At 47.2% G+C, this 24,595-nt stretch overlaps 1 protein-coding gene across 1 annotated transcript; it reads left to right on the top strand.

Moving 5' to 3' along the window:
- Positions 1–1,282: 1,282 nt before the first annotated feature.
- On the top strand, positions 1,283–2,117 carry LOC139782231 (uncharacterized). Its single transcript, XM_071721204.1, has 2 exons — positions 1,283–1,361; positions 1,447–2,117. Exons 1-2 carry the CDS (start codon positions 1,283–1,285, stop codon positions 2,115–2,117), a joined length of 750 nt encoding a protein of 249 aa, XP_071577305.1.
- Positions 2,118–24,595: the final 22,478 nt, after the last annotated feature.

Here is a 24,595-nt window from a genome sequence, read left to right as displayed (position 1 = left end):
TTTAATCTTCAGGTCGATTTTCGATCGATTTAATGTCGGTAGAAGTACTGCATTATATACATATAACAAGACGTGTTATAAATGGGATTGTCCCGATTGCGCACATTACAAATCGGACTCGACAATATTTCCCGATCGGACACGGTCCCGATCGGACACATTCCCGATCGGACACATTCCCGATCGGACACGGTCCCGATCGGACACAGTTCCGATCGGACACGGTCCCGATCGAACACGGTGCCGATCGGACACGGTGCCGATCGAACACGGTCCCGTCTGGAAATAAAATACGAAAGTTTATGTATCTCCCATGCATGTGCTTTATAAGTTTTAAACTTTAAAACTTATATAATAAAATTTAAAGCGAGGTTCACGTGCATGGGGGGTGCAGGGGGGGCGAAGCCCTCCCGCCCATGCTTCAACGTTCACCCACACCGACCCGTGTATGGGGGGTGCGGGGGGGGGAACCTCCCCCCTTCCCACACTTCTAGGTTCACTCACACCGACCATGGGGGGTGCAGGGGGGCAAAGCCCCCCCGCCCACGCATGTACTTTGATATATTATATCAACGTACGGCACCGTGTCCGATCGGGACCGTGTCCGATCGGAACTGTGTCCGATTGGGATTGTGTCCGATCGGGAATGTGTCCGATCGGGAAATATTGTCGTGTCCGATTTGTAATGTGTGCAATCGGGACTCACTCGTTATAAATGCACTTATTGAGCTGGCACTTATTGTAATTAAATGGCCTATAAATGAACGAGTTGCTCAAGTGTGGGCAGGATTTGAAGCTACCAGTGGATTCCCTAAAGTCATTGGTGCTATTGATGGCACGCACATCAATATTCCAGCTCCCAAAGATGATCCAGAAGCGTATATCAATAGCAAAGGTCATCACTCAATCCAACTTTAGGTAATATTTTCTACTTCAATAATTTTATCGGGAATTTCAGTGTTAATGCTTTCCATGCCAATTTTATGTAATCTATATTGGTTTGCATGTCTTTTGTTGCAGGCTATTTGTGACCACACTTGCCAACTTATCCACTGATATGTTGGACATGTGGGGTCGGTACATGATGAACGAGTGTTTCGTCTGTCGGAAGTACAATCTTATCTTGGAGATGTATCAAAGTTTTCACAAGAGTACCACTTAGTTGGAGATCTAGCCTATAAATTGCATGAAAATTTAATACGTAATTACGTAAATGCGTAATTACGTAAATGCGTAATTACGTATAAACGTGGAGGGCACCCGTGTCGTTGTGGGGGCCAGCATGAAGGTGCTGGGCCTCTGGCTGGATGGCAACTGGAGCTTCGGCGAGCATTTTACTCGCCTTACTCCCAGAGCCACTGGTGTGGCTAATAGCCTGGTAGGCTTATGCCTAACCTGGGAGGGGCGAGTGGTCGCGCTCGCCGATTATACGCCGCAACCGTGCAGGCAGTGACGTTATACGGCGCCACAGTTTGGGCGTCGGTAGCGGAGAGGTCACGACCGATCCAGGCGAAGCTACGCCGGATCCAGCGTGTCGTGGCCCTCCGAGTGTCGAGGTCATACTGCACGGTCTCGCATCCGGCGGCACGGCCCTGGCAGGACTCCCCCCATTGGTGCTTGCAGCCCGGCAATATGCCGAGGTACACAGACGTGTAAGAGCGCTGCAAGCGGGGGGAGCTGCTATAAACCTGCCCAGGGCGCGTGTAGCAATTAGGCTCCAGGAGAAAATGGCCTTGGTGGAGAGGTGGAAGAACTACCTCGAAGACCCCACCCTCTTCGGGAGAAGGACCATCGATGCCATCCGGCCCTGCTTGGCGGACTGGCTAAGCAGTCGGCGATACGGGCTGTCGTATCATTCTGTACAGGTGCTCACCGGACATGGATGTTTCGGTGGGTACCTGTGCAGAATAGGGAAGGAAGCCACCACGGCTTGCCATCACTGCGACGGGGAAGAGGACACGGCGCAGCACACGCTGGAGAGTTGTCCAGCGTGGAGTGTGCAGTGCCGTGTCCTGGTTGACGCTATCGGGCAGGATCTCTCCCTTCCGGCGGTTGTGGCGGCAATCGTCGGGGGGAAGAGAAATGGAGGGCATTCCTGGCCTTTTGTGGCCAGGTAATGTCCTCCAAGGAGGAGGCAGAGAGGATTCGACGGGGGGAGGTAGCACCGCCTTAGCCTCCCCATCGAAGAACTCCTCCTCAAACCGATATCTTCGGCGGGCCGGAGGGAAATGGTAGAGGGCTTCGTCCCGTGCCCTACCCTTCCCCCGCCGACCACCGTTGCCAATCGACGGTGGCCAGTACCGCATGAATTGCGGTAAGAGAGGTGCTGCACCTTCAGGCCCCGCGCCCGACGGACGAGGGGGTTTGGAGGATGGGGGTTCGATGTACCGGCTGGTGAACGGACATCGAACCAAACTCCCAACAACATCAGGAGGAGTGGCGGTGTGGGTGGTGCCTGCGCCCGCCACTATTAGATCAAAGGCTCTTCAAGCCACCGAGCCTTAGGCTCAGAGGTGTAGGCCCATGGGGCCTGGCGTCGGGGGTGCTCCGGAAGTAGTAATAACAAGTTCCCCCGGACACCCCCAATAGGCGCAGAGACAGGCACTCATGGGGTTTTAGTGGGTAGGCTGCGTTCGCCACTTAGGTGACAGACGTGGAATCCCACACTCCCCTTGCTCCTCTCACCAGGAGGGCAGGGGGGTCTTCCCCTCTTCGGAGGGGCTACTGGCTGAAAGCCGCAGGGGCGCTCCCCGAAGGGGTCCAGGACTGGTTGCCCGGAAAACCCGGGCGCTCCCCGATCGGACCCCAGACTGGTTGCTCCTGTGACGATTCCAGTAGTAGAAGATTTCCCCATGTAAAAAAAAAGCAGTATCAACGATCATAGGGTACAAAATATTTTTTACCATTGTCGAGCAAGACGTTGTCGGTCTCATACGACATACTATTCCAAAATTGGATGCTGTCGACATTTCACGTCTTAGTGATAACCATAACTCAGATTCACCTTGATCTGTTGTTTCTCGTTCTATCTGTTTCCATTGTTTTGCATTTTCTAACAACTTCTCCATATGATTTTGCCGAAGTTGTTCCAATACATCATCAGGAAGATCTGGTTTTTGTGATTGTGGGCCATAATGGCAATCTGTTCCTACTTCTCGTTTAATTTTCCTTTGCCTTCCATCTATTGCTCGAGATTCTTTGGTTCTCGCCACTTTTATTTGTCGTCGCGTCTCCAGTTTCTCGACAACAGCAGGAACACTTTTACCCATGCCTTAATGCGCTTCTGTAAAAACTTGCTGCGTATTATGTTGCAGAACTGCTGCAGTAACTCTAGCATTATAGGAACCTCGTTTTCCAAAATTAATACGTTTTCCGCCAATTTCTTTGCAGATTATCGAATTAAACGCTTCTGCTGGATTATTGGTGTAATTTAACACCAAGCTGTGGGAATAAGCGCTCAAATATATAATAGCACTTTCTATTGGCGCATAAAGACCGTGAAATTTCAGATCAGGTACATGATTTTTTTTTGTTTTATGCAATGTAGTCGCTCTGCTATATCGCAAATCGTGCAATATTTGTTACGGATTCCAACAAAAAGGATTTTCTTCGTACGATAACCAACTATCGCACCAACTCCGGAAATTGAATCGTATGCTTTGCCGTACGATCTCTTCATCCAACTGCCATCCGCAACAACTGTTATATACGGAATGCCTTTAATTGTATCATTCCTTTCTATAGCGAATTGTTTCTCAATCTCGCCTGCCATTTTCATATTTTCAAGGGCTATTTCCTGAAATTCATCGATTATTACTTCTCGATGTTTGATATATGTCTTCTCAGACATACATGGAATATTCGCAGCTGCAAGCATCTCTTCCAACTGAGCATAACCAATGCCAGTTGTGATTGTTCCTGCTGTAACTGCCATATTGATATCCAAGGTTTGGCTGTCTGTGGGATGTGACCAAAAGTTTGTTTCGTAATGGCACATTCGACATTTGAAAAAGAATTGTGTCAACAATCCATGGCGATGAGAATTAATAAGAATCCAATCTGCAAATTGGCATTCTATTCCTCGCTGATGATTGTCAAAAGGTTCTATGCAGTTCTTCCATATAGAAAGACATGTCTACAATGCGAGAACCTTCAATGTCATACTCTTGTATACGGCCTATATCCAGAGGGCTTTCATTGTCGATGACAAGAGTACTGTCGTCCTCGATTCCATCTTCATAATATTGCACATTTTTATTCCTATCTAAGGACATTACTTCTAGGCACGTGTCTTCAGCACGGAACTTTGAATCCATCGTGCAAAGTATAATCCGTGCCTTAATTAATTTTTGGGTTATTCTATATTCGCTATTACCCTCAGCATTTTCTGCACAATTTCTTTCCTCCGCTAATCTCTTTAGTAATTGTCGTCTGCAATATATTACAAACATCAATATACACAATGACAAAAGCATCCTATTCACAACATTTATTACATACATGTTTCTTATGTGTGTGTTTGTACATATATGTATATATAAAACGGTTATTATATACATGTATATAATATAAATGTAATAATCAACGAGACATAGAACCTCTAAAAAAAACGCTACAGTCCTAATATATTTCGTACTTTTAACAAAAATAATCTGCATATGTAAAAATAACAGTTACCATAACATATACTATCACATACTGCTCTGATGTATTTCATAAGTAATGTTGAAATAGACACTTCCGTTTTTTATTATTATCAGTAGTCTTTGGAATATAGTAGATTTGACATTTTTAAAAATCTGTACTTTTGGAAGAGACGCGTTTGATATTTTTTCTCCTAGTACAGTCAGAAGAGACGCTTGTGATGTTCATTTCATGTATACTGTCGAAGGAGACTTGTATTTTTCTCATCTGCATAGTCGGAAGAGACGCTTCTGGTATTTATTCTCCGAGTACAGTCCGAAGAGACGCTTGTGATGTTTATTTCACGTATACTGTCGAAGGAAACTTCTGGTATTTTCCTCATCTGCATAGTTGGAAGAGACGCTTCTGATATTTCTTTTACCAGTACTTTTACCGTCGGAAGAGACGCTTTTGGTATTTATTTCGCCAGTACCGTCGGAGGAGACGTTCCTGATTTTTTTCATAATCAGTACTGTCTCAATAAATGCTTCAAGTATTTTTTTCTAATTATTAGGGGAGACCGGGGCTAAGCCGACAACGGGGCAAACTTGACACTAGGCTTTTTGCCAATTTAAATCTATCGTAGAAACTTGCCTTTCCTACTGTAAATGCGTCTTTATGTGCCGGTATTATCAACGGAATTTGGTAACATTCTGAGTTATAGTGTAATTTTTAACGCGACATAAGCGTTTTTGATAGTGAAAAGTAATTTTTCTGATCTCTCGAAAATGTCTACTCTTTCATCGAGCTTTACTCTTGCGAATCTACCGGTAAATGATTTTGATGGGAAATTTGATGCTCTATATGAATCCGATAATCGTTTTTGCATATTTTCAAAATTTTCATGTTTTTGAAGTGACAAAAGTGAAAAACGACGTCCGGGGCAAAGTCAACACCACGCCGTTTCGTCGGCTCCCAGTAACAAACGATGCTTGTCATGCAGCCGTATGGCTCATGACAAATGTATGCGCACGTCCGATCGCGAGTTTACCTGCATTAATTGTTTTTCAGACATGAGTTTAGATGAAGATAATTGAAAGTTCAACAATTTTTGTTCTCATTATTTTAAATGATTGTTCTAGCTACTTTATTCCGAATTTTTGTACTTTTTAAATACACAATAAACAATGTATTTTTATTTTCAGACAGTAAAAAATAAGTTCCAGATCAAATTGTGTCGATCAGACAAAGTGTTGAGTTTGCCCCGGCGGGGTGTCGAGTTTGCCCCGGCATTTTTCAATTCGAAAATTTGTCTTCGCGTCACTTTTCCTTTCCTGGCGGCAAAACAAAGCGACGTACAGCAAAACTTCCTGAATCAATTTTGTACCTGAAAAAACACTCTTTAAATATGTACCATTAAATTTGCCTAAAAATTTTAATTAAATATTAAAAATTGCCTTTGAAAAAATAGTGTCGGCTTAGCCCCGGTCTCCCCTATACATGTTTTTAGCACTTATATTTGCCAGTATCATTCTATTATAAAGCACTTTCATATAAATGAGTATATGTGTATCTCTTTTTCTCATAACAGTACTAATTTATATTATTACTAATTGTAAAAAAAAAATGAAATAGATGCATACAACTGAAAAAGACTATTTGTATTTTTTAGAGGTTCTATGTTTTTGGTATCGCGAAAGAACATAATTTTATTTTGATAAAAAAATGTACCTTATAAAAAAAATCTAATAATAAAAATAACATAATAAAACAATATATAAAAAATCATGTATATACTATATACAAGGTTTCTTTTATCGCTTGCCCATGGATCAGTACACATAGATTGGTTGAAACTGAAAGGAAAAATCACATACAGTTGGATTTTTCATCATTACTGAGTAATTATTACAAAAATCTGAGCGAATAGCGTGCGTGAGACTAGATAAAATGGTTTATTTGTCACTGATAAGTGGAGCTGTGCGACGAGCGGACAGCGGTGAGTCGAACGCAGCTATTTTTTTACCACTGAAAAGTCGAGCATTTTCTGTCCGATAAGACAATAATTTTCAGACGCAATATCACCTGTCTCGCGTCGCACGCTGCTCATGACTCGTCGCTTGTTGCTTATCGCGGTATGATCCACCTCGCAATAACAAATAAGCCACTTTACACCTTTTCACGCGAGCTATTCGTTGACTTTTTAAAATAATTATTCAGTAATGATGAAAATCCTTTATATGATTTTTCTTCACTTTGGGCATATCTGCATGTACTGATTTCATTGGAGATAAGATACCGTTTATATATATATATATATATATATATATATATATAAAGTCTTTAGTTTTATTTGTGTGTTAAACAATCAAATCAGTAGTAAAGTATATTAGTTTTATTCATATGTAGATTGAGTTAGGCATCAATATAAACTATATATTTTATTACAGATAGAATTTTTGTTCCCAATCTGGTATTATTTTATAGGTTCATCATCAAAGAATGCGCAAAACATTGACATTGAATTTAACGGACATGCATCGTCAACACTGGATGTAGCTGCAGGGACAGTAATGTCTCAACAACAATTTCAAAAATATGTGGTACAGCGGATGGAAAAGATAATGGTGTTATGTGAGCAGAACAATGCCTGTACAAGTCGACTTTTACAAAGTATGTTGACATGTTACCGCTGAGAAATAATAATGATTTTAAAAAATTGGAAGAATTGCTATCTGAAAAAACAGTAGATGCTAGGGGCCGAAAAATACCCGCTCCTGCTTACACTTATTTGGTACGGTTTAAAATTATAATCACGTCTACTTTTATAATTTCAAAATTAAACTTGACTAATGTGACAATCATAATTTTTTATAGAAACAACGTCTTTCCACGATTGGCGGTGCTGACCAAAGAGCCAGCGTAATGAATATGCTAAAATTTGTAATCACAAATGAGTTAGCGATGACCTACAACTGGAAAGGGCAGAAGAAAAGAAGTTTTGAAACTACAAAATTGCGTGAAGTTATCACGGGTATATATTATAATACCTTTTGAATTAATTGGACATTGAAACAAGTTCATATAATAATACTATGTTACAAACTATTTATCTCTTATAAATCAATTACTATCTATATATAGTCTTTATTTCTCTAATCACAATAACTTTTTACAAAATTGCGACATTAATTTTTTTACATTAAATATATTGCCAATTTTATAATTTTATAATATAATGTATTATTTTAAATTGCATACATAAACAATAAGAGGGGCTTCATATTATTTATTACTTTTCAAAAACATTTGTTTAGTATATAAAATTTTTTATTTTTTACAGATGCTGCTCAAATGCAATTTAAGGGAAATAATTCTTCCGATCAATGCATTAAAGATGCCATACAATCGTGGCTAAAGTTGGCCAAAAGTCGTCACGTGTACAATGCAAACGCTGCAAGGAGAAATTAAAGAGAGGAAACTAATTTTTTTATTACTATATAATTAGATACTAACATAACTATATACACAATAATTATTATAATAACAACAAAATAAAATAAATATTTTATTATTATAAATACTCTTAATATTAAATGTATAACATATATCTCGTAAAAAAATAGAAGAAAATAATACATTACGATTGAAATTTACTTGTTATTATTTTATTTTATATTCAGGTGACATATATTGTCTTTGCACTAAATCTCATTAATTATTATTATTGTAAACAGAATGATAAATTTCTTTCGCCAGTACATAGAATAACAATTAAAGTAATTTAAATCGACCTGACTGGCAATATATATAACGTCTTTTCGATATGAACATTGAAAAACTGTGAGCCAACTTGCTTTGTCGGATTCACACAGAACTTTTTTCGGATCAATCATCGAGACATTATTAATTTCGACCATGGGTTTTGGTCAGTTGATGTAATTTCTAAATTAAATAGTTTAAATTTTTATTGCGAAAAAATATTACCCCAGCCAGGGTTTGAACCTGGAACCTCCCGTATACCGTGCGGGTGTCGTGCCAATTCGACCACTGGGGCTGTGGTAATATTTATCGCAATAACAAACTATAAGATGGAGCACCGATTACTAGGTCGACGGTGTATAATAAACAGAATGATAAATTTCTTTCGCCAGTACATAGAATAACAATTAAAGTAATTTAAATCGACCTGACTGGCAATATATATAACGTCTTTTCGATATGAACATTGAAAAACTGTGAGCCAACTTGCTTTGTCAGATTCACACAGAACTTTTTTCGGATCAAACATCGAGACATTATTAATTTCGACCATGGGTTTTGGTCAGTTGATGTAATTTCTAAATTAAATAGTTTAAATTCAATGTTCATATTCTCAATGTTCAATGTTCAATGTTCAATAAATTCAATGTTCATATTAAAAATTGTTTAAAAAGATAATAAAGAAAACGTATATTAAATAGTCATTTCAATACGTTTATATATATACATTCATTATTCGTAAAAATTATGTATTTGTAAAACATAGTTTATCCATTTATTAAATACGATTTTAATTAGTTGGAGAATAACATTTAAAAAACGAATACATTTAGTTTATGACAACGTGTATCAGCTGGACATCACAACTAAAATTATACGGAGCTGATATACGTTGAATCTATTATATTTAGACTTCCCGTTAATACTTAATTTCAACGTATAACATACCATCGTGTGTTTATTGGGGATAGTAACTGTGTCCGATCGGCACCGTGTCCGATCGACACCGTGTCCGATCGACATCGTGTCCGATCGTTACCGTGTCCGATCGGGAAATATTGTCGTGTCCGATTTGTAATGTGCGCAATCGGGACAATCCCCTTGACACTTCCCCTAGGGGAAGCCGGAAGGGATACGAGGAATGACTCACTCGTCGGTGTGAGCCACCCCCGCACCCGAAGAACCGTTGTCTACTACCGCGCCATCTGTGGCGCTGGGACGCCACCGCTCCAGCAAGACCACCGGTTGCATATGCGGCCCCATTATTGGCCGCGGTGGTCTCGGCGCCCCATCTCCTTCTCCGCCTTTATCGCTGGAAGAGGGGAGCACTTCCCCTCTTCTAATCCTTTTATTCGCCTCCTTCTGCGACATAACGATGCCGCAGAAGGAGACGAATGCCCTCCAGCAGTCTTCGCCCTATCTCCCTCCTAAGACTAAGACCTAAGATCCCTCTTTTTCTTACCTTCCACCCACTCCTCGAGTACCGGCTGGGCGGCCGTTCTTATCCTCTCCCCCGGAATTAATCTGGGGTCTGCTAAAAACTCTCCCCATTTCTGGAGGAGGGTCTCCTTGGCTTGGAGCTTCAGCGTTCTTAACGCCCTCGGCGGGACTTTCCCCAACCTGGCTCTGATCGCCTTCACCGAGTCGTACATATTGGCGTACGCCTCGGCGATCAGATTTACCGGGGGAATCCCGACGAGGGTGGTCGCCCCCACGTGGGAGACGGTCCTGTAAGCTCTGGCGGCCCTGTTCACAATGATACGTTGGGCCGCTGTCATTCGCTTACTAAGGCGGGCAGACTTGTCCACCTTGTCCCACCAAACCGGTGCTGCATAAAGCAGCACCGAATGGACCGTCGCCACATATAGGCGGCGCACGCCGCCGCTGGCCCCTCTGATGTTTGGTAAGAGCCTCGCCAAATTATTGGCGACTATCTCGGCTCTCGGTGCCACGCGTGCGACGTGCTCGCTGAAGCTCCTTTTGCCGTCCAGCCACACTCCCAAGTACCTCTGGTGAGGAGTGGTCGGTATCCGAATTCCTCCGATTCGGAGGCTGAGTCCTTTCGGAGGCGGCCCCGACGCTTTGCGATCATTTGCGTCTTCTGCGGGGCCACCTCCAGACCCAGCCTCTCGATGGAGCGCACCACACAGGCAGCTGCCACGTCGGCCAGCCTGGTAAGCTTCTGCCAGCCCTCCCCGCTGACTCCCAGGTATACGTCGTCTGCATATCCCGAGAGCCAGCAGTTGTCGGGGAGGGCAACCCTGAGGACCAGGTCATAGGCTATTATCCACAATAAGGGTCCCAACACCGATCCTTGTGGGACCCCGCAGCCCATAAGCCTGACCCTCAGGACCCCGTCCCGGTACGTGTACGTTAGTCCTCGACTCTGGAAGTGGTCTCGGACGATCTCTATTAAGTAGGGAGGGACGTCCAAATCCTGGAGCGCCCTCCCAATAACAGGCCAGGGGAGGGAGTTGAAGGCGTTTCTAACGTCGAACGAAACGCCCATTACTACCCTCCCCTCCTCAATGTCGGCCTCCGTGCGGACTAGGACGCGTTTGATCGCGTCGATCGTCGATCGCCGCGCTCGGAAGCCGAACTGGTCGTCCGAGAGACCACCTCCTTCCCTCCGTTCGAGGTGCTGGACGAGGCGTTCGGCAATTATTCGTTCGAAAATTTTGCCTGCCTCGTCCAACAGGCACACGGGCCGATAAGCGGACGGGGAATTTGCAGACTTGCCCGCCTTGGGCAGGAGCACCAAGCTGGCCTCCTTCCACCTCTGGGGGAATCGGCCGGGCGGCGCGCAGACACGCTGTGAATACTTTGCGCATTCTGCCGGCCAGTCCCCCCGCGGCCAAGGTCCAGGCCTTCCCTGGAATGCCGTCAGGGCCAGGAGCCTTGTTGCTCCTGACCCTGCGGAGAGACCTTGCGAGTTCATCCTCCTTGACTCCCAGCTCGTCGTCCCATTCCCAGGGAAGCGTCTCTGGGAATGAGACTTCGCCCTGGTCGCCGACGGGGAACAAAGTGTCGACGACCCTTTCGACGAACCGGGGGTCCAATGATTCCGTTAAGGGGGGCGCCCATGGTCTCAATTTATAGGGGCGCCACCAAGGATCCTCTTCTACGCTCGCGAGGAGCTGTTTCCAAGCCCTTTCCTTGGCCGCGCGTATCGCGCGGGAGAGGTCCTGGCGGGCAGCACGCCAGGCCTCTCCCGTCTCCTCCACGTTAAGAGTCCCGCGCCCTGCGCCCGCGCCCTTTGCCATTGCCTTCTTGCGTGGACGGAGGAGCGCCGGAGGTTGGCTATCTCCTCCGTCCACCAGTAGACGGCGCGCCGGGGGGGGGGGAGACGGCGGAGCCGGGGCATGGCCACGTCGCAAGCTTGCGACATGACTTTGACAAATTTCCCCGACTCCGCATCAACGTCTACCTCTTCTTCCCCATCTTCCCCGGCATCCCCCCAGGTCAGTCCTAAGACTGCCACCTTCAGGTAGTCGACCTCCATCTTCTTGAAGGCCCATCTCCGTCTTTTCCTCTCTATTGCCTGGCGGCGGGCTGGCCACTCCGGAGGGGTGGCCCGGACCATCATCTCGATATAAATATGATCGAAGAGAGTCTCCTGGCCCGCAACCACCCCCCAGTTGCTTATTTCGCGGGCGGCAGGGTAATTGGCCCAAGTCAGGTCAATTATAGATGTCCCCTACCGCCGCACGCATGTGCTAGCTCGGCCCGAGTTGATTAACTCCAGGCCGAGGCCCGCCGCCCATTCCTCCAGAGTACGGCCCCTCCGATCGATGCGCGGGGAACCCCATAGCGAGGACTTCGCGTTGAAGTCCCCCGCCACCATGACCCGGCCGGGCAAGCATCTACGTACGCATGCTCCCAGATCGTAGAGCATGCGCTCAAATTTGGCCAGGTCCTAGCTCGGAGGGGCGTACACTCCTACGACGGAGATGAGCCCCCATTTTGCTGCCACAAACCCGTTCCCGGCCTCAATCGGAGTACACGGGGGGAGTGTGGCAGCGCCCTCCATGTAAGAGCGGCGGAGCCTCTACGATCCACAGCCCAGCAGGGGTGGTCTGCTGGGACTCGGTAGAGCTCCGCCACTATACCCAAACCACACCCGCGTTCGGCCAGGGTGTTGATAAATAAGTCCTGCGCGGCGCGGGCGTGGTTCAGGTTCGCCTGAAGGATTTTCAAGGACCTAGGGGGCATTTTAAGTTGCCCTCGCTGGGTCCTCCTCCCTCGCCCTCACTGATTTGGCGGTCTTTCCTGCCGCCGTCGTCTCTACCTCCATTGGCTCAGGTTTCTGAGCTTTGGCCGTGGGGGCCACCCCCCCCCCACCGTGTCTTCCCTGTCCTTGTCGACATCCATGGCCTCGGATGCCGTCTTGAGGCCTTTGAACGTTTGAGTACGTTATCTTTTTTCTCAATGCCGGTAACTTTCTTCACCTCCATCACCTTGGGCTTAGGCTTGGGTTTTCCCTTCGTGCCCGCTATTGATGGTCGCGTTCCCGTTTTTTCCGTCGTAGACGTCAGCGCTTTGCCCTCCTTGAACTCCTTGATGCCGGCCTTGGATCCATTCGGCGTCGTAGTGTTCTTTCTCACTTTCTGGGAAGCTATCCCTCCTTTTCCCCTTTTTCCGCCAGCGCAGGGCTTGCTGCCAATGCGATGATTGCTTGGCAACCCCTTGCTGGCACAGAGGGGACATTTAATGGGGGCTCCGCACGCCTTTGCCGGATGGCCCATTTCGCCGCACCTGTAACAAATGCCTGTTTGGTCCACTTCGCTCTTACAGGTGAGCCTTGTGTGGCCGAACTCTAGGCACCTGAAACATTGTAATGGGCGCTTGTCGAGCAGCTCGACCTTTGCGACCGTCCATCCCAACCTTATGCGGCTCTCTTTCGTCAAAATGTTCGCCGTCGCCAGCGGGCACTTGACAAAGGCCGTGCAGAGCCCATTCGGTGCCTTGCGCACCGACCCTACCGTGATGTTCGAGGGGTAAGTGTTCCCCTTTTCTGCGATGGTCACTTTCACCTCCTCCTCGGTAACCGACTCATCAAATCCGCTGAGTCTCAGCTCCGCGGACATGATGGGTCGTCCTACTCGGACTCCCTCTTTGTCGGCGAGCAAGTCAGCCATCTTAGCCGCCAGGGCATCCACTTTGGCGGCGTTATCCTGCCCCGACAGCTCTATACTGATGGCCCCTGTCGCCGTCTTTCGAATATTTGGGGATTTAACTATCCCCAAATCCTCCAATTTAATATTACGTCTCACGTACCCCATCCATTCTCCGTACTCCTTTTCGGGGCACGTGAGAGTTACGGCCGACGTCCTCGGCATCCTCCTTTTAGTCTTCGCTTTGTCTTGTTGCGGGGCAGGGCCTTTGTTCGTCGCTTTCCCGCTGGGTCCTGCCGTTTTCCCGGCAGTTTGGCTTGGCGAAGACTTGGCTTTCTCGGCCCTTTTCTCCTTCCTCCCCACCACCTTTGACCACTGCGTGTCCATGGTCGTGGCGGGGGAAGGAGCAGGCGCGCTCGCAAGGGGTTGAGGCTGGGGGCAGGTGCTTTCTCTCCTCGCCCGCCTTTCGCCTTTCCTTTCTGGAGAACTGCTTTCCCCGTTTCAATTTTTGTTGCGGGTTTGGCGTTCTCCTTAGCGATCTGCTCCAGAATTTGGTTCCTGGAGCTCTCGGCTTCGTCCTTGATCTCCATGGAGGTCAAGGGAATTTTTTCAATCTCTTCCGGAGGCCGTAGACTGTCCTCATTCGCAGGGATGAGGGGTGTGCGTTCATCTCCCGAGGAGGACGACGACGATGGGAGAGGAAGATTGCGCTTCCTCTTTTTGGCCCCTTTTTCCTGCCTCTGACGCATCGTGTTCTCCGCGTCTCCTCCTCCTATTTGTAACTGCAGGAGCTCCATCTGTCTCCGTTGCTCCTGCATGTCACTCTGCAGTTTTGTGTACTGCATCTGCAAGCCACGGAGGGCCTCGATCTCCTTTTCTTGTGTGGAGATCTTCTCCCTGAGACGTTCCATTTCTGCGTCCCTCTCAAGGCCGCTCTCCCTGCCCTTGTAGCGTTGAATGAGCTGCGTCAGTGCGACTTTGATCGTCGCCGCAGACTTGTTCAACCTGCCTTTAAACTGTCCCTTTAGCTTGCCCGATTTCTAGGCCACCAAGTCAACACCGTTTATCGCTTCTAGGATGATCGCCGGAAGCGTCTCCGTCGGCGTGTAGCTCAGCTCCTCCTTCGCTTGCAGTTCCGCGACCCTCCTGCCGCTCGATAATTCGGCAGGTACTGTCGCGTCTCGCAACACTCTTAACTCCTGGGTCGCCTTGACCAGTTGTTTCTTAGCATCGAGCATGCGTTTGATATAGAAGTCACCGGTCACTGGACGACGGCCCTGGCCTCCCTCTTTCCACTCCATAGCTATGGGTGGAGTCCTCCTTGCCCAACTGTTGAGCGACTTGTGCCTCCGCGTCGCCCATAATATCCCTGACGGCCTCGATTCTGTCAGGGGTGAGCTGTGAGTCCTTCGGCTCGTTCTCACTCACCTTGGGATCGTCTGCGCGGTCGTCTGCGCGATCCGTCTCGCACTCCGACTCTGCCGGAGAGTCACTGTCCACCGGTGAGGACGGAGGATCTTCCTGTCTCTTCTTAGTCGAGCGTCTCGTGCTCCTCAACCGGTCCTTACTTCTGGAACAGTCCCCGGTTCCAGTTGAGTCCGAACTCGCGGACCTCCGGAACCTGGTCTTCCGGGACGCAGGGCAGGGCTTGTCTTTCGACGAGTCGCGCCTGCTTTTGCGTCCTGTCCTCTTGCTTGCCTGGCTGGAGGCTTGCGTCTTCCGGGTCTTGTTCGACCCGACGATGACGCAGTTCTCCCCCCGTCCTCCGTCTCATTTATATAATTGTTGCATAACAGACGCTTCTTTTTTTTTTTATATGGGTGAAATCTTCAACTGCTGGAATCCCCACGGAGGATAGCGGAGGCAACCAGTTCTGACGGGCAACCAGTCATGGATCCGTAGATCCAATCAGGGAGCGCCCGTCATTCAGGGAGCGCCTCCGCCCCTCCGGGGTTTGAGCCAGCAGCCCCTCCTAGGAGGGGAAGACCCCCCGCCTTCGGGGCGGGACGGGGGAGTGCCGGATTCCACGCATATGCCTAAGCACACGCGTGGCCTACCGGCTAAAACACCCACGAGTGACCCTAACACTGCGCTTTGTTGGGGGAGCCCCGGGAAACGCTCTGATCACATCCGTGAGCTCCCCCGCGCGCTCGCCGTAACGAGAACCTCTAATCTGTGACGGATGAGTGCCACCACCCTCATCCGCCACCCCTCCCTCCGGAGTTGCTCATGCAGCGGGCGAGCGGCAAGCCCCGACCGCTCACCCGCCCCCAGGGCGAGAGAGGGGAGGAGCTACCACTCCCAAGGAAGTGGGCTCCTCCCCCCTCGCGCCCTTTTTGAGGACAGGCAGGGCCGGGGCCCAAGGCGTTTCTCGCCGCCGTCAGGCCCGACCCCAGCCCTCCGCGACCCAGAGGAGCACCCGTGTCGGAAACTCCGTGGAGGATCCGACCAAGCCCCCCCAGGCCGTCCCGTCATACATCCGTGACGTCGGCGGGCTGCACGCCAAAGACCGAGCCCCCCGGACCCTCGGCCCCAGCTCCCACGGGAGGACAGGGCATGAGAAAGGTTCATTACCCCCCGACCATCCCCCCCCGCGGGCCGAGGAACCAAGGGACAAGGGGACAGGTCCCAGCGCGCCCCACCTCCCTCAATCGCGCAGGACCCCCAGGGGGACAGGGCTCGGGAAAAGGGACCCAGTCACCCCCACCATTCTCCCCCCGCGAGCCGGCCCCGCGCGAATGTCTAGGGATGGGGAGGGGAAGCCACTGCAACCTACAGCGGCCCCCATCCCCAACCCCGCGAGCCAGGGGGCGACACCAAGCAAAAGCCCCCTAGAGGGCCCCGCCCGGGCCCCCCTTCCAGCCCGCACCTCCTACTGTCAGCTGGGTGAGCGAGGCGGCCGAGGAGTCGAAGACTCCCCGACTACCCTACCCCCCCTCCCCTCTTTAACCCGGGAGCGGAAGAAGCACTCGCCACCCTCCTGGCCAGCCCCTCCCCCCCTTTCCGAATCCCTTACCGTCTCCGGGCGGGAACACCCAGCCCCCTCCCCAGCCTATGCCCAGCCGGCAACCCCGAGTCCGCACACAACGGACATCTCGGGGCCGCCGCAGTGCAACGGCTGGCTCGGTGGCCGCAAACACCGCAGCGATAACAACGACCGCTGCGGTCCACCGAGGAGGTGCATCGGACCCTGACATGTCCTGTCTCCAGGCACCGAAAACACCTCAAGGGCCGGGCCCGGAGCAGCTCCATTTTGGCTCCGCTCCAGCCCACCCGGATTCCTTCCTTCAAGGCCCGGGACGCAGCGCCCACAGGACACTGCGCCCAGACCGATTCCATTCCCCTAGGGGGACGAAGGATCTCTCCGATCCTTACATCCCCCACCGAACATCCGCCAGCCGCGGCGATGGCGGTCATCACTTCCTCCTGCGTTACCGAGTCGTCCAGGCCCGTCACGCGCACCTCCGCGCATTTAACGGGCCTGGCGACCCGGACACCCGACCCCTCCAGCGCGGCAGCCACCCGCCGCGCTAGGAGGTCCGCCTTTTCCCCGGAGCTGTCACCGGGGACCTCTACTATGAGGCCCCCAGTGACCGCCCGTCGGCAGCTAATGCTGCCTATCTCCAGATCCGCGAGGGAGACCTTCTCCCTCGCGGTTCTCAGAACGTCGGCGTACGACGCCGTCCCACCCTCAGGGTCCGTAATAGATACGGCCGCCGTTTTGGGCAGGACCAGCCCCGCAGCCTTAGTCCCCTTTTTCTTCCTTATCAGAAAAGGGGCACGCCCCGCCCCACCACCCCCACGCCCGCCAGGCTCTCGTCCAGCAGGAGAAGGAGCAGGGGCCACAGCGCCCCCCCACCACTACCCACAATCCTCCCCGTCCCCGACGGCCCATCCGTCGGGAAAGGAAACATTCCGCGGGCCCTACCACTCTGAGGGTGACCCCCCCGCCGGTCCACCCAGCCTGAGGAGCATCCCCTTTCTGCCTGGTGAGGGAGCGTACCTCCCTCACCAAGGCATCCACCTTTTGATCGAGGGCATCGACGCGAGAGCTCACTCCCGCGTCAAGCCCCCGATCCTCGAGCGCCCCCCGTCCTGGGGAGTCGTTTCCCCTGCTTTTAGTACGGGGCGCAGCCTGAATGGCTGCGTCCCGCCTTTCCACCACTCGGAGGCCTTCGCCCTCTACCTCCATGAGAACGGCCTCCGATTGAGTGAACGCATCTCGCCCACTCACCTTCCTCACCGGAGGGCACTCACTAGCCATCCTCAACTTCTCCCTTAATCCCCCTAATTCTTCCTCCAGATTGTCAATCCTTTCCTGCTGACTGTCAATCTTTTCCCTCTGCTCTTCTATAGCCCTTCTCTCTTCCCAGCCCTTCCTTTCCGTCTCCCCTATTATCAAGGCTGCCACCTCTGTAACGACCTGTATGTGGATTTCCTCCACATTCAGGTCGATCTTCATTCTTTCCAACACAATCTCGAATAACTTCTTACCCCGGTAATCACCCGCCTTTCGAATCACTCCCTTCCAATATTTCAGGTGGGAATCCCTCCACTCCGCCACGACGGGATTCTCCCTGTCCCTAACTCCCCTAATTGGCGAGACCACTCACGGACTCTCGCTCTCTTCGCTCTCACTACTCCTACTGGCAGCAATTGCCAATTCGCCCGGCGGGCTCGCTCCAGACCCGCCGGGTCGCCCATCGCTCGTTGACGACAAGGGGGGAGCTGGGACGCTACCCCCCCCCCCCAAGCCGGCCCCTGGTATCTGAACCCAGGGAGTTCGTTCTTTTTTCCATGCTTATCATTTATTTTAGGAAACTTTGGTTTAATTTCGGAGTGACCTTCTCCTAGGCTGGTTGGCTTCCACACCTTCGAGCCCAGCCTGCCCGAGCTCGGGTACCCCGGGTTCGCCTAACCCGCATCGGGGACGCCCACCAGAGATCCCAAAGGACCCCCGGCGGCCGCCCCCGACCCCTGGGAGGACGGTTGGGAGCCTACGGCTACTCCCTCACGGCCCCGTCCGAGCCGGGCGAACTGATTATAGAGGTCGCCTACCTCGCGAGTCCCGGAAGACTCCCCGGTCTCCGCCAGTCCGAAGACTGACGGATATTATGGTACTGGTGTGCTCGGGACCCCGGGTGCGCAAGTACCCGTAGTGGGGAAGGCTCCTAGGTACTCCTAAGAGTCCCCGGTGGCCTCCCCCACCCCCTGGGGGAATAACAGACGCTTCTGGCATTAATTTTGTCAGTACCGTCAGAATAGACGTATCTGATTTTTGTTATAATCAGTACCGTCCGAATAGACGCTTCTGACATTTATATTTATTTTATTTTTTTTATTTTTTATTTTTATTTTTTATTGTTTTATTTTTATTTTTATTTTTGTTATTTTTTTATTTTTATTTTTTCACCCAGGTATGTTTTCGATATATTTCAAATATCTTTCTAAATAATATTAGAGCGTACGTAACTTTCTAAATAATATTAGATCGTACGTTTTCATCGTCTTGGGAAAGGCAACAGTTTATTTCCCTCTATAATTTTCATAAAGTGTTGTCTCATGCACTTTACGTCCTTGGAATATTTTTCATCACAAGGATTGCCTCCTAAGGCTACAGTTGTGGCAAAACCTGCGGCATAAATTTCACAACATATACTGTCTGGTTGTGAGTCAACGTTTTCGAAAATAAAATCACTTTGGCTTACTTTTGGATAACGAAGTTGTATGTATGTTTTCTCTTTGGCTACCAATTTATCGTATGTACAGCCAGGAATACTGTCATACACGTGAAGTTTAGTGCCGTCAAAAAATATACATCGCCAATGATCAGTGCAATTTCCATCAATTATTTGTAAGCTTTTGTCACTATGACTAGCTTCAATTATATGGGGACACTCTAAATATTGCACACTTTGAGTTTCGAAATAAGAAGTTTCTCTTATAACGCGTAAAAGTCGATCTAACGATTTGTCGTTCAGTTTACTATCTATAGGCAAGACATTCTTTTCAACTTCTAGATTAGAAGCAACAATCTGATCTAGAATTTTTCTATAATTTGCCTTATCGTGTTCAGTTATATCCCGCTTGTCTGTATAACTGACAATAACGCAATCATCCTGCTCTATATTTTGAGCTGCAGCAGTAGTAACCGCTGCTTCCGTCAGCAAAATGTTAGACGTTCTTTTCTTGCCACTGATGACATTTTCGCTCTTTACTGTATTTTGCCGAATACCTTTTCGACTATTTACTTTTTTAGCTGCTTCTTCTTTCGCTTCTATAATATATCTCGGATTTCTTATTGGCATGTGCCTGTTATGGCGACTATCCAATTCGTGATGGAAGCGTTTTAAGAAAGGCAGCATATTAGTTTCCCAAAAAGCATTGTCTCTATTTACACGCACTATTTTTATGCTTTTTGGTGTCCATACGGCAAAAATGCAATACTCTCGTTGCGTTATATTCAATTGACCTTGAATTTGATAAAAAAATCGATGGTTTCGATTTATTTTATCTCCATCTTTTTTATCAAAGATGCCTTTCAAGGTGAGTAACGTCTTGATGGCTTCTTCCACTGTTAAATGTTCAGCCGACATAGGACATTTAATCTCCACCAGACCATTTTCATCAATGAGTCCATCAGGAGAAGCACCCAAGAATGGATTTTCACAATCAATAAATAATTCGCAAGGTTATATATGTTTCTTGAGTTTTGCGGCTAACTCTTTCCTCGCAATCTCTTCTCGATCGCGACCATATTTCATGGCTGCAGTATCAATGCACGGAGGATACAAAATGTTTTTTACCGTTGTTGCGCAAGACGTTGTCGGTCTTATACGACATACGATTCCAAAATTGGGTGCTGTAAACATTTCACGTCTCAGTGATAACCACAGCTCAGATTCACTTTGATCTATCTTATCCCGTTCAATCTGCTTCCAGTTTTTTCCATTTTCGGACAACTTCTCTAAATGATTTTGTCGAAGTTGTTGAAATACGTCATCTGGAAGATCTGGTTTTTGCGATTGTGGGCCATAATGGCGATCTGTTCCTGATTCTTGCTTGAGTCTCTTTTGCCTTCCATCTATTTGTCGAGATTCTCTGGTTCTCGCAACTTTTATTTGCCGTCGCGTTTCCAGTTTCTCGACAACAGAAGGAACTGTTTTACCCAAGCCTTCATGCAGTTGTGTGAGAACTTGCTGCGTATTATATTGCAGAACTGCTCCCGCAATTCTAGCATTATAAGGGCCTCGTTTGCCAAAATTAATGCGCTTTCCGTCAATTTCTTTGCAGATTATCGAATTAAGCGACTCTGCAGGATTATTCGTCAAATTAAACGGCAAGCTTTCGGAATAAGCGCTTAGATAGATAATAGCACTCTCTATTTTTTGGTACAGACCGTGCAGTTTCAGAAACGGTACGTAATTTTTTTTTCACAACACCTCCACGGAAAGTTCGACTTTCCATGCCTGTAGAGAGGGGCGATAGCGGTCAATTTCACGCCAAGGCGGCATAGCGGGCGGAAAGTAACCACTTTCCTCCCTAGGGCGGAAAGTAACCACTTTCCTTCCTAGGGCGGAAAGTGACCACTTTCCTTCCTAGGGCGGAAAGTGACCACTTTCCACCCGCTAAACAGGGAGGAAAGTGGTCACTTTCCGCCCTAGGGAGGAAAGTGGTTACTTTCCGCCCGCTATGCCGCCTTGGCGTGAAATTGCCTACTCTCGCCTTTCTCTAGGCATGGAAGTCGAACTTTCCGTAAAGGTATTGTGAAAAATATCGTGTGCACCTTGGGGCGAAAGCTTTTTCAGACTCGTGTGATTTGCCGCCCTCGCCTTCGGCTCGGGCGGCAAACTTCACACTCGTCTGAAAAACGCTACTTTCGCCCCTTGGTGCACAATATACTATTCGTTTCACGGTCATCTTCGCATTTACGACCGCGTTCTTTACACCGTTTATGCTCACCAAATACGTGGCTAGGAATGTTCAATATATCTTTTCTTAATTCCATAGCCTTCAAATGATGAGGTTGGTTTTCTTCTCTTCGTAAAGAAGCTACTTCCATAACCTCTTTTCGTATTGATAAAATGTTGCTTTTCACAACATTTCGTACCTGTACAAAACCACGCTTTTGTTGCGTTTTTGGTTGTGTTGTTTCAGCCACGTTTTGTAATTTCCTGCACAGATTACGAAGCAGATGATTGGTACATTCTATTTTTTTTTACCGTTATCATTATTTTGCGATATGAATTATTGTGCAGTATAGATTGATATACATTACTGTCGCCATCGGCGATAACTGTTTTATATATCAATCCATGCATTTCGAGGCTACTGTTAAAACCTTCCGCAATGGCATCGCTCTCCATTCTTGTGGAGCTTGCGTTGCGATCAAAATTTTTGTAGCATTTATGAGCTTTTGGTTCACAATTTTTTCGCTCCGCTACGTCGCATACCGTGCAATATTTGTCGCGGACGCCAACGAAGAGAACTTGCTTTGTGCGGTAACCGATTATGGCACCTACACCGGAAAATGAATCGTAGGCTTTGCCGTACGATCTCTTCATCCAACTGCCATCCGCAACAATTGTTATATATGGAATACCATTTATTGTTTCATTGTTTTCTATGGCGAGTTGTTTTTCAACCTCGCCTGCCTTTTTCATATTTTGCATGGCCGTCCGTTCAAAATCATCGACTAAATTTTCGCGATATTTAATGTATGTCGCTTCAGCCATGCAAGGAATGTTTATAGCTGCACATTGCTCTTCCAGCTGACAAGGGGAGGACCAGGTAGTGCCCTCACCGATTTAAATAAATTTTTAATATGTTGTAGGGTTAACCCCCCACTAATTAATGGTAAAGTGGCACGATGCAATACTCGAGCATTCGCAAGATATTTGCATCGAAATTTACTTATTTAGTCCATTCGCCAGGTCGATTGAGCATTTTTATCGAGGTTGATGGCTTAACCCTTTGAAGCATACATTTTTCTTTACACGGAAAACAGCTGAAATTTGTTACTCGGGGGTTTTCGGGGTCGCTGATTACGAATATAACTTCAGATTTTCAAAATTCAAAATGGCGGATCCAATGTGGCGGACCAAATTCGTAAAAAGTTTCTTGCTCAAGTTGAAATTTGTTACTCGGGGGTTTTCGGGGTCGCTGATCACGAATATGACCTCAGATTTTCAAAATTCAAAATGGCGGATCCAATATGGCGGACCGAATTCGTAAAAAGTTTCTTGCTCAAGCTGAAATTTGTCACTCGGGGGTTTTCGGGGTCGTTGATCACGAATATGACCTCAGATTTTCAAAATTTAAAATGGCGGATCCAATATGGCGGACCGAATTCGTAAAAAGTTTCTTACTCAAACTGAAATTTGTCATTCGGGGATTTTCGGGGTCGCTGATCACGAATATGACCTCAGATTTTCAAAATTCAAAATGGCGGATCAATGTCATAAAATAATGGTGGTTATGGTAAAAATTTTTACGAATTCGGTCCGCTATATTGGATCCGCCATTTTAAATTTTGAAAATCTGAGGTCATATCCGTGATCAGCGACTCCGAAAACCCCCGAGTGACAAATTTCAGCTTAATCAAAAAGCTTTTTACGAATTTGGTCCGCCATATTGGATCCGCCATTTTGAATTTTGAAAATCTGAGGTCATATTCGTGATCAGCGACCCCGAAAACCCCTATGTATGATATTATACATGAATTCGGTAAATACTTTTCCTAATAATGAATTTTTCGCTTAAAAAGTGATATTTTTTAGCATTTGTTTATTGATATCAACAAATTCGGTGACAATATTCACCAATTGCGTGTAATTTTAGATTCTCTGACATGTTACGATATTGAAATTACAAAAAAACCCGAAAAAATCGATTAAAAACTGGCTTAAAAACGGAAAAAATGGTGGTAATCTAGGTGGGATAGATTCTATCCCGCTGTGCCGCAAAGGGTTAAGTTAATGTTTTTTTATGTTTTTTGGGTTGTAGAACAAGAATCTGTAAATAGTTTTTTCGTAAGTCGATGCAATAAAAAGTTATTAACAATTTATTTGTTTAAATTGCCCTAGCGATCAAACTATACATCCTATAAAAAATGAACTAGAGAAAATTTGTTCCTCTTTTCACGATGAACAAAATGGCGTTTAAATTTTTCCAAAATCTTCATTATTGACGGAAATATGTCAATTTTTAGGTAATTACTGCCTACGCGTCGCGGAGTACCTTAGGCATGCGCGCTCGCGCTCAATTGTACCACACGAGTTTTACTCCTTTAATTTTAATTTAATTTATTTTTTTTGCTCCTTTTTTATCTTTTTTTGCTCCTAGGGTACTCCGCGACGCGTAGGCAGTAATTACCTAAAAATTAACATATTTCCGTCAATAATGAAAATTTTGGAAAAATTTAAACGCCATTTTGTTCATCGTGAAAAGAGGAACAAATTTTCTCTAGTTTATTTTTTTATAGGATGTATAGTTTGATCGCTAGGGCAATTTAAACAAATAAATTGTTAATAACTTTGCATCGACTTACGAAAAAACTATTTACAGATTCTTGTTCTATGACCCAAAAAACATAAAAAAACATTAACTTAAGCCATCAACCTCGATAAAAATGCTCAATCGACCTGGCGAATAGACTAAATAAGTAAATTTCGATGCAAATATCTTGCGAATGCTCGAGTATTGCATCGTGCCACTTTACCATTAATTAGTGGGGGGTTAACCCTACAACATATTAAAAATTTATTTAAATCGGTGAGGGCACTACCTGGTCCTCCCCTTGTGAGCATAACCAGTTCCAACTGTGACTGTTCCAGCTACAGCAGCTGTATTAATGTTTAATAATTCTTCGGATTTTATGTGTTCCGACCAAATACTGGCTTTAAAGTGGCACATTCGACATTTGAAGAAGAATTCCGTGAGAAACCTATAGCGACAAGAATTTACGAGTATCCAATCTTTAAATTGGCACTCTATTCCTCGCGCATGATCATCAAATGTTCTGTGCATTTCTTTCAAGAAAAAAGAAATGTCCATAATGCGACGACCTTCAGGCTCATGCTCTTGGATACTTATAT

The sequence above is a fragment of the Temnothorax nylanderi genome, unplaced genomic scaffold, assembly GCF_030848795.1.
Source record: "Temnothorax nylanderi isolate EJ_2023f unplaced genomic scaffold, tnyl_v1.0 TNYL_tig0396_pilon, whole genome shotgun sequence".
NCBI lineage: Eukaryota > Metazoa > Arthropoda > Insecta > Hymenoptera > Formicidae > Temnothorax > Temnothorax nylanderi.
This window is presented reverse-complemented; position numbering and strand designations above follow the sequence as displayed.

Coding starts and splice junctions, on each gene's coding strand:
- LOC139782231 (XM_071721204.1), top strand. CDS start 1,283: ATGAAGGTGCTGGGCCTCTGGCTGGATGGCAACTGGAGCTTCGGCGAG. Junction 1,362..1,446: donor CCTTACTCCCAGAGCCACTG/GTGTGGCTAATA, acceptor GCAACCGTGCAG/GCAGTGACGTTATACGGCGC.